Source organism: Nilaparvata lugens, chromosome 5, assembly GCF_014356525.2.
Source record: "Nilaparvata lugens isolate BPH chromosome 5, ASM1435652v1, whole genome shotgun sequence".
Classification (NCBI taxonomy): domain Eukaryota; kingdom Metazoa; phylum Arthropoda; class Insecta; order Hemiptera; family Delphacidae; genus Nilaparvata; species Nilaparvata lugens.
In genome coordinates, this window is record NC_052508.1 from 18,197,943 (window position 1) to 18,216,094 (window position 18,152).

At 34.0% G+C, this 18,152-nt stretch overlaps 2 protein-coding genes across 3 annotated transcripts in view; both read right to left on the bottom strand.

The window, feature by feature from the left end:
- Window positions 1–9,316, bottom strand: part of LOC111055318 (protein croquemort) — a 58,180-nt gene extending 48,864 nt beyond the window's left edge. The window contains exon 1 of one of the 2 annotated variants that reach the window (XM_039427811.1): window positions 9,061–9,316. In XM_039427811.1, coding sequence (XP_039283745.1) covers window positions 9,061–9,122 — 62 coding nt within the window. In that variant the 5' untranslated portion in view covers window positions 9,123–9,316. The remainder of the gene's footprint in view (window positions 1–9,060) is intronic. The other variant, XM_039427812.1, reaches the window with a different exon arrangement.
- Window positions 9,317–15,817: 6,501 nt separating this feature from the next.
- Window positions 15,818–18,152, bottom strand: part of LOC111055316 (protein hsr-9) — a 41,172-nt gene continuing 38,837 nt past the window's right edge. Inside the window, exons 17-18 of the mRNA XM_039429399.1 lie at window positions 16,907–17,007; window positions 15,818–16,273 (exon numbers count right to left, since the gene is read on the bottom strand). Of these exons, the coding sequence (XP_039285333.1) occupies window positions 16,249–16,273; window positions 16,907–17,007 (126 nt within the window). The 3' untranslated portion in view covers window positions 15,818–16,248. The remainder of the gene's footprint in view (window positions 16,274–16,906; window positions 17,008–18,152) is intronic.

Genomic DNA, 18,152 nt, shown 5'->3' on the forward strand with positions numbered 1-18,152 from the left:
TTTTAAATTCATATTTCTAATTTGGGTAGGATCCCCGATCACACCCACCTTGGAATCACATTTTTTTTATGAGATACTAAGCCACGAAATCATGTATCGCATGACCATCTTCCTATTTATAAAAATAAAGTTGCATTCAACATAGTGGACAATATTGATAGTAAAGTAGTATTTTAAATCTGAGTAGAATCCCCAATCACACCCACCGTCAAATTACCTTTGTGTATGAGATATTAAGCCGTTCTCAGACTTTTCACCCACCCTGTATATATATCATCTACTTTGAAGATAGGATTAATCGGACTATAGAATTATTCATAATCAATAAGCTGACAAGTGGATTACACAGATGTTCTGGAGAAGCCGAGTCTATTTCTATAGACTAAGGTCTTCTATAGTTTCAATCAAAGACCTTAAAAGAGTTATGCATCTTTAAGGTCTTTGGTTTCAATATTACTTTCCTTGCCCTATTACCATAGGCAAGGAAAGTATTGCTTTTCAAAAAAATTAAGGTACCCTAATTTCAAGTTTTCTATACGTTTCAAGACCCCCTGAGTCCAAAAACATGTTTTTTACGTGTTGATCTGTGTGTGTGTGTGTGTGTGTGTGTGTGTGTGTGTGTGTGTGTGTATGTCTGTGAACACGATAACTCCATTCCTAATTAACCGATTGATTTGAATTTTTAAACTTAAGGTCCTTATACCATGAGGATCCGACAATAAGAAATTCAATCAAAGATGGCGGATAATTACTAAAAAACAATGTTTTTCAGTTTTCTCAAAAACGGCTCTAACGATTTTCTTCAAATTTATATCATGGATAGCTATTCATAAGCCCTATCAACTGACATGAGTCTCATTCCTGGGAAAATTTTAGGAGCTCCGTAACATTCTTGAGAAAAATGGCGGATAATGACTAAAAAACCATGTTTTTACTCTGAAAACAATTATATAAAATCTGGTGTGGCGCACTCACACAACTTTCTTTTCCGTTATGAAAATTGATCACCTGACGCTAGTGTTCCCGCGCATCTCAAGTCTACTATTCAAAGATTTGAGCCAGCTGGTGACAGGGCAATAACGCTGGAGACACACATGAGGTCTGCTATCTCTTCATAGTGAATGCTTTAATAGAATCAACAATAATTTGCAATTGAATAATCACATTTTCTCGAATTTAAAGCTTATTTTCAATTTTAGATGAAAATGTTACTGAACATTAATTGTAGAGATTTTTATGCTCAATCTACTCCACTTGATTTTTTTGTTTAAATTGTATCTGAAGTCTGATAATTGGGAATCTAAAATCGAACTTTGCATTGATGGGGCGGAGCTCCCGAAATTTTTACAGATATGGGATTTTTGGCAGTTGATAGAGCTTATCGAATGTCTATTTTGGGTATGATTTTGATCAAAATCGTTGGAGCCATTTTAGAGAAAATCGCGAAAAACCCTGTTTTTGACAACTTTTTAGCCATTTTAGCCGCCATCTTGAATCGCATTCGATCGAAATTGTTCGTGTCGGATCCTTATAGTGTAAGGACCTTAAGTTCCGAATTTCAAGTCATTCCGTTAATTGGGAGATGAGATATCGTGTACACAGACGCACATACACTCATACACACACACACATACAGACCAATACCCAAAAAACATATTTTTGGACTCAGGGAACCTTGAAACGTATAGAAAACATTAAATTAGGATACCTTATTTTTTTTGGAAAGCAATACTTTCCTTACCTATGGTAATAGGGCAAGGAAAGTAATACACATGTCCAGTAGTAGTCTTATCGTAGTTGCAAATATGTAGCCGCCAATCGTCATTATATTATTCCCCTATATCTAAATTATTCTTGTTTGAGAATGAGGCTTACAGTTCAATGAGCAAGGGAAGTTGTGTGAGTGTACCATACCAGATTTTTTTTATCTTTTCTGTATAGGGCTACTTGTAATATAGATATAAAGAAAATAAAAATCTCAGTACCCTTTTTTGAAATAGTTCCCTTTTTTGAATAGTGAATAGAGATTTTTATTTTCTTTATATTCAGATTTTTTTTGTATTGCAGTCATGGCATTATTATTCGTGCCATCAGTATCAATATTCTCACATTCAAGAAAAAACTAATTTGATGGGTGAGTAAAAGTAATCAAATGAACTAACTAATGCTGAAGAAATAATAATAATATTTTTGATTGTAAAAAATTAATTTTCATCAGATGGAAAGATTATCACGGAACTGGATGAATTATTATCATATGGAATACAAATTCAAACGTGAACTGAGTTTGTTAACATTCCAAACAGGTGACATCAGTCTTGTCGATGAGAAAACTGCGTGAGGTCTACTGTTCACAGAACTACTGTTTGCTGTACTCTATGATATTATCATACTGTATGGTATTATCATTCACTGACTTTCCATAGTATCAATTTCAATTTTTATTGTAGCAACGATTAAATCTATTCATTAAATCAATAACAATTTTTTTGCGCACAGGTTCTATTTTCCCATAACACCAAATTTTTCCAATTTGTTGCCGGAAAAATTTTAACCGTGAATAATTCTACGAGAAGCAATCAGAGAAGACGTCTTATCAAAAAGGCCTTCTCTGATTAGTTCTCGTGAAATAAATCACGGTTAAAATTTAACCGGCTTTTGTGCAACCGGACCTTAGAGTTGGAAAAATAGACTACGGAAAGAAATCACGGCAAATAATTTATTTTGAATAGTTCCTCAGTAAATCATATTTTTTTGTTTTAATTACAATATCATTCATATATTTTTTGATTATCTATTGTAATTAATTCCACCTGACTTATATTTTTTACCTTTTTCAATAATTGTCTTTTGAGCATTAAAATTGCTTATTCAACTACTTTGGTGTTGACAACCTTTTTTCCTTTTATCCACAATCCCTTGAGCTACCAAAGGTGCCATCTACCCTTTTGCGTGGACAAGCTATTGGCCAAGGCAAGTGCATGCACAAGGGTGCATCGGTATTTATTATATTGATTTACCTGTCCATCTATTCTTATAATATTAGCCTTTCAATCATTTTCTCTATCTTCATTCATTTATACAGTCCACTTGTTTTGGGCAGAAAATTCAATAGTACCAGTATTGAACATTCTCTACACAAGGCAGAGAGTCTGCTACACTGTTCTCCTATCTTTCTCCACTGCTACATATACTACATCTGCAGTACTGTTTCATAACGTGGACCTCACTATATTTTTATAATAGGCTAATATAATAGTTTTGATAAGGCACAATATCAAGAACAACAAAACATGTATCTTCAAAATAAAAACCTACAAAAAACTAAACAATATAAATTATGCTGTCCTCAGTTACAGCTAAAAAAAATTCAGTAACCCTAGAAGAAACAAAAGAATATTGGTGGATAAAACAAAACAAAAAAATAATAAGGTGGACCATTGGTCCACCTGTTTGAATAAGAGTCAAAAATGTTCCATTGTAAAAATGACAAAATATTTTCCTTTGTTCTCAACTATAGGTGAATTCAAAATATTAAACATCACACCCAGCCAGATGATTCTACAGCTTAAAGTGAAGTCCACGATATAATGGCAGTGGAGGAAGAAAGATAGAACAATGTTGTCGATTCTCTACCTTCTATAAAGAATAGCTAATACCGCTATATCTCAAGTAATATTTACTGTTCATTCATGTTTTAAATAATAAATTATATCTTATTCGTAAAGAAAATATTCAATGATTAAATAAGGAATTTTTATAATTGCGATTAAATATCTTGTCAATTTTATTTCTACATTGTTTAAAAGTGATCTGGCAACGATGTGGAGCTAGAAGAGGATACCGCTATCTGCTTTGATGAATGATAGCAAGACCAATGTTAATCAAATACTGCAATTATAACGTAGACCTCACTATAAAGAGATCCTGCGACAACTAATGGACACTCAGTCCACGTTAATATTGTCCCCGTGTGCAGGCTTATTGGCTATCATTCTCTTTAAGCCAGATCAAAAGCCACATCCAAGGTGACCTAAGAATCATAAATACAGCCACCCACCAACAAGGAAGAGATCCCCCCCTTCATATTAAATTTATCTTAATTGACCGAACGTAGTGAGATCTATGTTTCAACTCGGATTTTCTTTTGTCTGTCTGTATGTAACGTGATTACAGCCAAACACGTTGATAGAATTCGATGAGATTTGGCAGGAATATTCATTTTTCAACTGCGCGTCGAACCGTCGATGTATACATTTTTGAAATATTTTGCATTTCAAGGATAATATGAAAAGAAAAGAAATTCCTCCATACTCTGATATCACTATACAGGGTCCTAAAAGTCCGAGAACTGCTTAATATCTCATACACAAAGGTAATTTGACGGTGGGTGTGATTGGGGATCCTACTCAAATTGAAAATACTACTTTACAATGACTTTGAAAATATGGTCCGCCATCTTGGATCCGCTATGTTGAATGCAACTTTTTTTTTAAATGGGAAGGTGGTCATGAGATACATGATTTTGATATGGAATTTCGAGAAAAAATGAATGGCGAAAGCCCCACATCGATATCTCAAACCGTTTAGAAGATATTCACATTATTAATCAATACCATGCAAATCAGAAATGAAATACATAAGTGGTATTGATTAATAATGTGAATATCTTCTAAACGGTTTGATATATCGATGTGCGGTTTTCGCCATTCGTTTTACCTTGAAATTCCGTATCAAAATCATGTATCGCATGACAACCTTTCTATTTAAAAAAGAAGTTGCATTCAATATGGCAGACCAGATTTTTAAATTCATATTTCTAATTTGGGTAGGATCCCCGATCACACCCACCTTGGAATCACATTTTTTTATGAGATACTAAGCCACGAAATCATGTATCGCATGACCATCTTCCTATTTATAAAAATAAAGTTGCATTCAACATAGCGGACGATATTGATAGTAAAGTAGTATTTTAAATCTGAGTAGAATCCCCAATCACACCCACCGTCAAATTACCTTTGTGTATGAGATATTAAGCCGTTCTCAGACTTTTCACCCACCCTGTATATATATCATCTACTTTGAAGATAGGATTAATCAGACTATAGAATTATTCATAATCAATAAGCTGACAAGTGGATTACACAGATGTTCTGGAGAAGCCGAGTCTATTTCTATAAGGTCTTCTATAGTTTCAATCAAAGACCTTAAAAGAGTTATGCATCTTTAAGGTCTTTGGTTTCAATATTACTTTCCTTGCCCTATTACCATAGGCAAGGAAAGTATTGCTTTTCAAAAAAATTAAGGTACCCTAATTTCAAGTTTTCTATACGTTTCAAGGCCCCCTGAGTCCAAAAACATGTTTTTCACGTGTTGGTCTGTGTGTGTGTGTGTGTTGTGTGTGTGTGTGTGTGTGTGTGTGTGTGTGTGTGTGTGTATGTCTGTGAACACGATAACTCCATTCCTAATTAACCGATTGATTTGAATTTTTAAACTTAAGGTCCTTATACCATGAGGATCCGACAATAAGAAATTCAATAAAATTCAATTCAAGATGGCGGAAAAAATGGCGGATAATGACTAAAAAACAATGTTTTTCAGTTTTCTCAAAAACGGCTCTAACGATTTTCTTCAAATTTATATCATGGATAGCTATTCAAAAGCCCTATCAACTGACATGAGTCTCATTCCTGGGAAAATTTCAGGAGCTCCGTAACATTCTTGAGAAAAATGGCGGATAATGACTAAAAAACCATGTTTTTACTCTGAAAACAATTATATAAAATCTGGTGTGGCGCACTCACACAACTTTCTTTTCCGTTATGAAAATTGATCACCTGACGCTAGTGATCCCGCGCATCTCAAGTCTACTATTCAAAGATTTGAGCCAGCTGGTGACAGGGCAATAACGCTGGAGACACACATGAGGTCTGCTATCTCTTCATAGTGAATGCTTTAATAGAATCAACAATAATATAAAAGCGAAATGGACTCACTCACTGACTGACTGACTGACTCACTCACTCACTCACTCACTCGCATAACTAAAAATCTACCGGACCAAAAACGTTCAAATTTGGTAGGTATGTTCAGTTGGCCCTTTAGAGGCGTACTAAGAAATCTTTTGGCAATATTTCAACTCTAAGGGTTGTTTTTAAGGGTTTAAAGTTCGCCTTTTAGCATGTATATTCTTCTTCTCCCAATCTCTTAATTATAATTGAAATTTCCATACCGTATCATATGTTACTATAGAACTATAATCTAGATAGAGTACCTCTTCGAAAGAGTTGATAACTGGCAACTAAATTAATAATTTTGTCAGGTTGGCATTAAGTTGAGTTGACTTTGTTAGGTTGGCACCAAGTTGAAGATTTAAATGCATTTATTGCGGAAAAATTGATTGGGCACTGCTTCTTCAATCCTGGGAATATTATATTACTAGCCGTCAGGCTCGCTTCGCTCGTCATATCCGTTTAGCCAGACGTTTAGTCTGGACCCCCGACTGGATTGTTCTAACATATATGATAAAAATGCTCAAATGAAAAATGCAGGCGAGCGAAGCGAGCCTGCTGATCTCATTCTTGGACGATCCAGTCGGGGGTCCAGGGGGCGGAGCCCCCTGGCCAGACGGATATGGCGAGCGAAGCGAGCCTGACTGCTAGTCAACAATAATTTGCAATTGAATAATCACTTTTTCTCGAATTTAAAGCTTATTTTCAATTTTAGATGAAAATTTTACTGAACATTAATTGTAGAGATTTTCATGCTTAATCTACTCCACTTAATTTTTTTGTTTAAATTGTATCTGAAGTCTGATAATTGGGAATCTAAAATCAAACTTTGCATTGATGGGGCGGAGCTCCCGAAATTTTTACAGATATGGGATTTGTGGCAGTTGATAGAGCTTATCGATGTCTATTTTGAGTGTGATTTTGATCAAAATCATTGGAGCCATTTTAGAGAAAATCGCGAAAACCCCTGTTTTTGACAACTTTTTAGCCATTTTAGCCGCCATCTTGAATCGCATTCGATCGAAATTGTTCGTGTCGGATCCTTATAGTGTAAGGACCTTAAGTTCCGAATTTCAAGTCATTCCGTTAATTGGGAGATGAGATATCGTGTACACAGACGCACATACACTCATACACACACATACAGACCAATACCCAAAAATCATATTTTTGGACTCAGGGGACCTTGAAACGTACAGAAAACATTAAATTAGGGTACCTTAATTTTTTTTGGAAAGCAATCCTTTCCTTACCTATGGTAATAGGGCAAGGAAAGTAATACACATGTCCAGTAGTAGTCTGATCGTAGTTGCAAATATGTAGCCGCCAATCGTCATTATGTTATTCCCCTATATCTAAATTATTCTTGTTTGAGAATGAGGCTTACAGTTCAATGAGCAAGGGAAGTTGTGTGAGTGTACCATACCAGATTTTTTTTATCTTTTCTGTATAGGGCTACTTGTAATATAGATATAAAGAAAATAAAAATCTCAGTACCCTTTTTTGAAATAGTTCCCTTTTTTGAATAGTGAATAGAGATTTTTATTTTCTTTATATTCAGATTTTTTTTGTATTGCAGTCATGGCATTATTATTCGTGCCATCAGTATCAATATTCTCACATTCAAGAAAAAACTAATTTGATGGGTGATTAAAAGTAATCAAATTATGAACTAACTAATGCTGAAGAAATAATAATAATATTTTTGATTGTAAAAAATTAATTTTCATCAGATGGAAAGATTATCACGGAACTGGATGAATTATTATCATATGGAATACAAATTCAAACGTGAACTGAGTTTGTTAACATTTCAAACAGGTGACATCAGTCTTGTCGATGAGAAAACTGCGTGAGGTCTACTGTTCACAGAACTACTGTTTGCTGTACTGTATGATATTATCATACTGTATGGTATTATCATTCACTGACTTTCCATAGTATCAATTTCAATTTTTATTGTAGCAACGATTAAATCTATTCATTAAATCAATAACAATTTTGTTGCGCACAGGTTCTATTTTCCCATAACACCAAATTTTTCCAATTTGTTGCCGGAAAAATTTTAACCGTGAATAATTCTACGAGAACCAATCAGAGAAGACATCTTATCAAAAAGGCCTTCTCTGATTAGTTCTCGTGAAATAAATCACGGTTAAAATTTAACCGGCTTTTGTGCAACCGGACCTTAGAGTTGGAAAAATAGATTACGGAAAGAAATCACGGCAAATAATTTATTTTGAATAGTTCCTCAGTAAATCATATTTTTTTGTTTTAATGTAGAAATTCCAGCAGGTCATTTTATTAATATTTAGAGCTGGTGAATTCCAATGGAAAGCATGCATTATAAAACTGACTACTATAATATGAAAGAATGGAATTAAATAGAAAATTATTGCACATATTCACTGACTTGATTCAATCACTTAATATTTCAATTTACATTATTTTATTCGTATGAATTGTTTACAAAGTAGGTACTTTAATTAGAAAAATTAATTGCATTATTATATTTGATGGTTGATTAATCTTCATCACAATAATTGACAAATTTTCAATTAAATACTCAAACTAACATGTTAAAAAAAATTGTTTACAGTAAAGTTAGCCTTTTTATAATACAGTACTTACATTAACAAAATTGTCAAACTATTGAAAAATGTATGAATTTAAAGGGTTAAAATATTTATTGTATGATAATAAAATGATCAATCGAGATCAAGCTCATTTTCAGGAACAAAACTGACAAATCCTATAAAACTAGTAAATCATCTTTCAAAATAAACTTTATTATAAAATAATAAAGTTAATAAAGTTAAATAAAGTTAAACTTAATAAAAATTAACTTAACTTAAAGTTAAAGTTAACTTAAAGTTATTAACCTAACTTTATTTAACTTAAAGTTAAATAAAGTTAAACTTAATCAGTTATAAATAATCATAATGAGTCAGTTTCGAGTTCTTGAATTTGAAAGATAACAATGAACGTGGATCAAAGTTTACGCAACTGAGCTATTATAACAAATATAAAGTAAAACGATTCTTACTCAAGAATGGTGAATTCGTTTCTGCCATGAAAACGTTTGCCAATTACAATGGTTTCATTCATGATCAACACTTGACACTAATATGGAATTCATTTCCAGTTGATCTGTTTTTTGTCACTTGTTAAATCACAACACGCAACTAGCAAGTAACACTCGAATGACACACAAAAGACTCATTGACTGGCAAAATTCACACAAACAACGCTACGTCAGTCAATGCACATTGACCTAGCAATGAATCAAAATGAATAGTTGTGATCGGTTCGATTTCCATAAATTTGAATGTATCAGCAAAAACAATCAATCTTAGATACCTTATCAACCATACAAAGAAATTACAAAGTGCTTAAAATAAACATAATTTTTCTCAACTATAAGCCTACTTTGTAGATTCAGTTTTGATCAAGGGTATTGCACTTGTAATGGTGTTTAGTTTTTCAAACTTGTTCATAAATCTAGGTATATATTATATATAAGCTTATGCTTTATGGGCCAGCATGTGGAAGCGTCAGAAGTGACTTGTCATAATTTAAAAAAATCTGGTGTGGCGCACTCACACAACTTTCCTTGCCGTTATGAAAATTGATCACCTGACGCTAGTGTTACCGCGCATCTCAAGTCTACTATTCAAAGATTTGAGCCAGCTGGTGACAGGGCAATAACGCTGGAGACACACGAGGTCTGCTATCTCTTCATAGTGAATCATTTAATAGAATAAATTAACAGTTTGCAATTGAATATTCACATTTTCTCGAATTTAAAACTTATTTTCAATTTTAGATGAAAATGTTACTGAACATTAATTGTAGAGATTTTCAAATTGTATCTGAAGTCTGATAATTGGGAATCTAAAATCGAACTTTGCATTGATGGGGCGGAGCTCCCGAAATTTTTACAGATATGGGACTTGTGGCAGTTGATAGAGCTTATCAATGTCTATTTTGGGTATGATTTTGATCAAAATCGTTGGAGCCATTTTAGAGAAAATCGCGAAAAACCCTGTTTTTGACAACATTTTCGCCATTTTAGCCGCCATCTTGAATCGCATTTGATCGAAATTGTTCGTGTCGGATTCTTATATTGTAAAGACCTTAGTGCAGGGACACACGATCCGGCGAAATCGCCGTCCGGCGTTTTCGCCGGACCCGGCGGCAATTAGCATTCAGAACACACGACAGCCGGCGAAGCTGCCGTCCGGCGTTTTTGCCGGATCATTTAGATACATTTCAGTATAATAAATGGAGTACAACATTTCAAAATTAACTTACACATATTATGTTGTCGCGTAATTAAAATTATTCCTACCAAATCTCATGAAAATCTATCAAATCATTTGTCTGAAAATGTTGTAATAGCTTGGAACTGTGGTTTAGGCGTATTCAACCTTCTAATTTACGTTTTGCTACAATAAAAAATTGATAAGATACGAAAAAACAATCTTTTACTATTGTGATTGAATTTCCAGCTTGAATTTCACTTTAAATACTGAAATGAAGTGTATCTTACTGGTAATTCTAATAGAACATAATCTCAAGAACTTATGTCGTTGTGCAAAATATCAATGTGAGGACAATGTAGTTGGTGATGATGCTTGAAGCTGAAAATTAGGTCTTTTTCATAATACAAGGAGAATTGTTGTCAGGTGTACCTAGAATATGAGATAGATTGCTATACCTGAACATCGATGTATCGATACCCATCCCTACTTACAACCCTACCCTTGTAACCTACCCTTGTAACCCTACCCTACCCATTTGTAACGTTACAAATGTTAATAAATAAAGAAGTGGCATGGGTGGGGACAGCGCCGTCCGGCGTTTTCGCCGGATCGTGTGTCCCTGCACATACGTTCCAAGTTTCAATAAGTCATTCCGTTAATTGGGAGATGAGATATCGTGTACACAGACGCACATACACTCATACACACACACATACAGACCAATACCCAAAAATCATATTTTTGGACTCAGGGGACCTTGAAACGTATAGAAAACATTAAGTTAGGGTAGCTTAATTTTTTTCGGAAAGCAATACTTTCCTTACCTATGGTAATAGGGCAAGGAAAGTAAAAATACAAAACAGATTTTACATCAAAGATGTACATTGAAGGACAGTATGCTATAATATGCAGTATTACTGCATATTTTGGAATGGCCTCTATGGGTCTACCTCAAATGTCAATTCTCTGTAATACTCCTTCCATCCATTTAAGCCCTATATCACTTGCCGCATGCACCTCCTGCAATCCTCCCTCACATGGGAACAGAGGGCAGTTTGGAACCAAGTGCTCCATTGTCTGTATCTCGCCACATTCACAGTATGGGTCAGGTGTAAAGCCCCATAAGGCAAGAGACTGGGCGCATCTTCCAGTAGATGTCCGGAACCTGTTTAAACAGCACCACTGCCGGCGGCCAAGCAGTGTCCCTGGCACCTCTCCATTTGGATCCTCAATTAGGTGTTTATTCTTTACTGATGAGGAGGACTACCTTGCCTTCCAAATTGTTCCAATATCCTGACCATTCTGATCATCTAATCTCAGATACCTCCTAGATTGTAGCCGTCTTGCTGTTGCATTATTTAGCTCCTTAGCTATTGGCAACTCATTCCTTGAGACAACCCTGTTAACAAGTTGTCTTGTCTTATTCAATCTGCGGAGGTCTGGTGGCAGGACATTACAAAGCACAGGTAGCCAGTTGTCTCTGTTGGTCTTATTGTGCCACTGATTTTCCTCATGGATTCATTTAGCTGCACATCGATCTTTGCCACATGTGCACTATGTGCCCACACAGGTGAGCAGTATTCAGCCACACTGTACACCAAGGCAAGACTGGATGTTCGCAGCGTTCCCACATTGCAACCCCAGGTTGTTCCAGCCAGTTTGCTTATAATATTGTTTCTGGTCTTCAACTTGTCTCTTACTCCCTCCAAGTGATGGCGGTATGTTAGAGACCTATCAAGTCGCACACCTAGGTATCGAGGAGCTTCCAGATGTGTCAGTCTCTCTCCACAGAAAACAATATTTAGCCTTCTCCCTGCATCCCGCAAATCTAGGTCATACTAAATATTGAAACAATATAAAATATTCATCCGATAAAATGTTTCAAATCAAATCATCATTATAATTTCATAAACAGGTAAATTTATTCAAAACCCTTAGCTTTATTATTAATGTACCAAACAAGGGATGTATGAATGCCAGAAATCACGAAATATACGAATATCAAAGCGATAAGCGGAATTGGTTATGAACAAACAAAATAGAATAGGTAGAATAGATGGGTTGCTGCACTAATGCTATCCTTAAAAAATAAAACGACCAGTCATACACTTGAAATTATTTCAAGTGTTGCCTAGAGGTCTGGATTGGACAGTAGTACCTAATGCTTAGTGAACAGAATAATATATTTAGGCGAACGAGAACAATTAATAACTAGTAGTTCTGCGAACAGTAGACCTCGCTCATGAATACAACTTTCAAATTAATGAGAAGGGCCATTATGAAAGTAAAGTATATTGTGAAGATTTAGCAATGTCATATATTATTTTTTCCATTGAAAATGCTAGTAACAATGTTTCCAAGGACATCGGACTTATAAATGTCTTTCGAGGAAGTACCTTCACATCGTCCCCATATTTACAATATTAACCTATATTACAACTTTTTTAATAATTAATTATATGTAACTGACGGAAAAATGGAATATACAGTAGGCAATTTAGACGACGGTTCGTCTCACAGACGATAGTGAGACAGAAAATGATTCTAAATAAGATGGGTTTGTTTTTGTTGGTGTCAATGACAGGAGGTTGCTAATGATGGTTTTAATGTTATGGCTTGTTATGCTATGCAGAATGTTAAATGCTCACAACTCGGTTTCCGATCTCATACTAAAAGGAAAAACATAAGCTAATAGTTTTCCAGGAACTATTCGTCTATGAAACAGGGAAATTTCGTGTTAAAAAGGGAAAAAATTGTGCAGTCAAGTGAGACGTTTTCTAAAATTAATAAATACAGCACATTTTAAAGCGGCACAAGTTCTATTATGAAAAATGAGAGCCAATTTTTTTTCTTATATTTATTTTGGGCAAGATTTACTCTTACCATATTGTGAATACAATGATCTTTCATTTTGAAAAGAATAAAAATTGCTGTATCTTGCAAAATAACGGCGCTAGATACAAAAAAAAGTAACTTTATGGAAGGAGGTTGGTCTGCGGTTTTTCAAATTACAAAAAACCGGAAGTCTTATAAAAAATCGTTACATAAACGTTTCTGCGCCTTGTTTCAAAGAACTTGTATGCCAAATTTAATCAAAATCGGACAATAACTGCGACTGTAACTGCGGTACAAACCAACAGACAATAGCCAATCGAGTCGAAACTAAGACCTCAGCTTTGCTTCGGTCAATTAGTTATACCATATAGCAAACCATAGTATTCATTAGTGATGTAAAATTCCCGGGAATTTAAGATCGAGGAAATATTCCCAGGGAATTTAAGGGAAATATTCCCAAAAATCATAAATTCCAGGGAATTTATGGGAACTTGAGGAAATTTATGATTTCTTTCATAAAAAATGACCGAAAAAGACGTTTTTTTGTTACACAAGGTCTCAATCACCTTTTATACAAAAGATTTATGTAAGAAATATGAGGATGAATAACTTATAAATTGCAGTAAGTTCAAAGAAAACAGTAATTTGAAGTTTATAGACTGATCATAGACTGAAAGGAGAAATGAGCACTTAGTAAATCATTCAATTGCACCACTATTATCATGCTACTTTCATGTCTTACAAATAATGCCTGTAAATCAGGTAAACAAAGTCAACAAAGTATTGAGTGTAATTTAACTTTTATGCCCGATTTTATTCAATTCCTCCGCACAAAAATAATTGACCCCTAAATAAAGATAGATTAGAGTAGAATATGAATCCAAAAATTAGAAATTATAAAATACAGCAAAATAGGCTAAACTAAAACAAGGAGCATACTCGAGTTTAATTCAATATTAAAAAGAAAATAATTCTCATAGCCAATGAGCTCACAACCTTTCAAGAGTCATTGAGGCTCACTTAACTTGTAATAAGGTAACGAATGCTCAAAAAGATATAGATGGAAAAGTTTGGATGAAAAATTTTTGACCTCGCAGTCTTTTTAAGGATAGTGAGGGGGTAAGCTTATAAAAATTCCTCACTCCTACCACACTCAACACTAAAGCTGCTATAAAAATTGATGGAAAGCATAAAATGATGAAATAATACATTAAATTCAAGAGAATTGAATGCTCTACAACTCACTGTATTTTAAATACTCGTATAGTCCAGTCAATGGAAGATTATAGAGGGAAAATTTTAGAACGCAATTTTTGACCACGTAGCTTTTCTTTTATGGATAGTAAGGGAGTAATCATATTAAAAGTCCTCCCTCCTACCCCATGTGTTAAAAAATTACATTTTTTCGATGCATTGCTGTTGAGTAATAAGCCCTGAAAGTGCAAAAAGTTGGAAGAATAACTGAATTTCCAAAGATTTTACACTTTAAAAAAAGTGAATATCTCAAAAACTAAAGAAGATATCACAAAACTCTACTGTACATAACTTGTAGGAAATGTATCTAGCTTCATTTTTACTCCGTTAGCCATGTCGCTGAAATGCATTTTCTCCCAGTTACATGCGTGTCAGCCAGAAATGAAAAAATGCAACTTTTAAACTACCCTCATCCCTTAAGCTCAAGGAGTAGGGATGAGGACTTTTGATATGTTCACTTTCTAACTAGTTCAAACAAAGCTGCGAAGTCAAATATTGTGTTCCAAACATTCCCTCCAAATTTCCCTGACAATTGATCTATTGTTGTTGAACTGAAGATTTCACACTCAACACTATAAAGGCTGCAACAATCGTTGGGAGATGCGTAAAATAATGAGACCATAGATGAACTTGAAGAGAATATAATGCTCTATGAGCCCATGTTTAGCACGGATTTTTTCAATGTATCGTTAAAAAGTTATAAGGCCAAAAAGATGAAAAAATCGGAGCCGGAAGGGTTTTTCTTCAAAAAGTGATACCTTAGAGAGCTCATACCTAGAAAACTATGAGAGATATGGAAAAGTGTTGGAATTGAAACTTGTAGGATAATTTGTGAGCTTTAATATTATGATTGTGTTCGACAAAAAATTCCGAAATGCGCATATTGTTCAAGATATTTGCAAAAAACAAAATATGGCACTTTCAAACCACCCCCACCACCTTAGCACAGGGGATAGGAGTGAGGACTTTTTGATATGTTTACCCCCTTACTACCCTTAAAAGAGCTACGGAGACAATAATTGTGTTCCAAAATGTTCCCTCTATAATCTTTCATTGACTGGACTGGACTATACGAGTATTTAGAAGACAGTGAGTGAGTGAGCAAAAACAGGCTCAAATAATGATGATTTATTGATTACATCAATGTGAAATATGGCTGAGCTTGATCAATATCAAATAGAATGATGATTTATTTTATATTGATGTAAAATATGAGTGGGATTGATCAATTTCAATAATTTTAAAATAAATTTTATAAATTCCCTCAAGTTCCCATAAATTCCCAAAATTTCTTGGCCTCGGGAATATTCCCGGAAATATTGCCAAATCATAAGTTTCTTCCCACTGGGAATATACCCGATCCACATCACTAGTATTCATACTTTAAACTGGTCATATTATTGAAACAATGCTCAATAAGGAATATTTAGAATAAATACAAGCAAGGTGTCGGACGTTTTATTCTCTTTATTTTTAAACTATTTTTAGATGAAATTGTATCCAAAGAAGACAATCACTTGAGGTCATATCAACTTAGATGAAAAAGTTGCACAATGTATGTGTAAACCAAATTAAATCGGCACAGTTTACATGGTATTCAAATCAAAAGTAAGGGCACCATTCGTACAGTACATATTATTTTGAGTTAGAAGTTCCGATTTACACACACTATGAACTGCGATTGGCATTTAGTGCAATACTGTGGATGAATATTACTAATTAACATATCCATCTAGAATAATTCTACAATGTGATTTTTATCACTTACATAAACTGATATAGCAAAACTGAATACTAAAATAGATTATACGAAAAGTATCCGATTATAACTAATCTGAGAATAAAATAAAGTTTGAACAACCTGGTGGTTCATTGTTTTTTCAGCCTTGATCATGGTAGGTGACCCTGTAAAAAAGCATCAAGTGAAAAGTTATGCATTTAGATTCTTAATGTAGGTACATCAATAACTTTAGATTGAAATGTTGTCTTTATCAAGAGATGTAGAATTTATATACTGGAAACCCAATGTTTGGTACAGCACATTATTTTTGAAGAACTATGACAGTATTTTTTGAAGAATTAAAATAAACTTGACTGTAGTGACGTCAAAAATAGTTGAAGCAAAAAAGGTCAATAATAGTTGAAAATAGCAACATCATCTACACTTAACAAACAGTACAAATAAGAGTTAGTACATTAGAAATTCAACTTAGCCACATAATACTTCAATGCTGGACTTGGGCATAATGTACTATATAATAATATATAAAAATCACTCATTTAACTGAATTAAACTGCTCTGTACTATATGTGTAAGGTAAAGAGTAGTTGAATAGTTGAATGAGTGACTTTTTTATTCAACGTCAAAAATAGTTCAATAGCAGTTCGTCATGGAAAATGAAATAAGGTAGATAAGTATTAGAATAAAATACATTTAATATAATTGAATACTGCAAATGATCAAACCAATGGAGGCTCACAGCTTAAAAGTGAAGTATATTCTTCTGAATAGTAATTTAAATTGAATGTCAACAATACCTGTTAGCATTTCTTCGACTTGACCTGTTTTTCTTGATGGTCAACTGAATCTTGGTTCTTACGTTGGGCTGCTCACGCAATGCCCTCTTTTGACGACTGTCCTGTAAATTCATACAAGAAAAACATTAAAATCAAACCCAGCCATAAAGTTAAACAGTGATTTTCTAGTCCTTTTACCCAGTTTTTAATGTAATTTATAAAACTGAAATAAAATCAGTTGTAATGAAAATGTATAGTTTGCTTTACACAAAAGAAATATGAAACTTCAATACTCATTTCTTAGTAAACTAGAGATTATTAAAGAATAAAGAATATGCTCAACATGTCCACCCATACACAATTTGAATATTTTCATCATAATAATTATTCATTTTGCATGGCAAAGACATTTTGTTCATAAGACGAGTGGAATCCACCCATAATGTCACACAAAACAAGGATGATAAACTAGCACTGCCGTGTGTATACCCCCCCCCCCCGTTGAGTAATTTTTAAAGCTACCAACTTCGTGAGACAAAACAAAATTTTCTTTCATTAGAAATAAATCACCTTAAATACCTTATTTAAAAAACACTTACAATAGGGTAACAGGACTAAAAAATCACTCTATATCAATGAATAAAGAGAAAAATATGTTCTACTGGTTTTAGTCACAAAAATTCATTCACAGAGTTCATTCCTAATTAACAAAGTGATTATAGATAGTTCAGTCTTGAGAGGAAACATGCAATTTCATTTCGACATGATGACAGTCGAGCTTTTACTCAAGACTGAATCATCATCAACACTTAACAAACAGTACAAATAAGAGTTAGTGCATTAGAAATTCAACTTAGCCACATAATACTTCAATGCTGGACTTGGGCATAATGTACTATATAATATATAAAAATCACTCATTTAACTGAATTAAACTGCTCTGTACTATATGTGTAAGGTAAAAAGTAGTTGAATAGTTGAATGAGTGACTTTTTTATTCAATGTTGTTATATACTATGCATGTTGTGATTTTTTTGGAAATATACGATCGACAAAACCATTACTAAAGGAACAACTTAGTGCCTATCAACTATAATAAGAGGACTATTCACACAAAGTAACAAACGTTTCCATCCGACGTCGCTAGACATGCCCAAATCAAGTACTTTCATGCACAGACACATTCCTCCTATTCAGTGGCTTTCCAGCTGTACCAGCAAAAGTGACGTTGCGCTGCGCATTGTGTACGTTCTGGGTACAGTATATT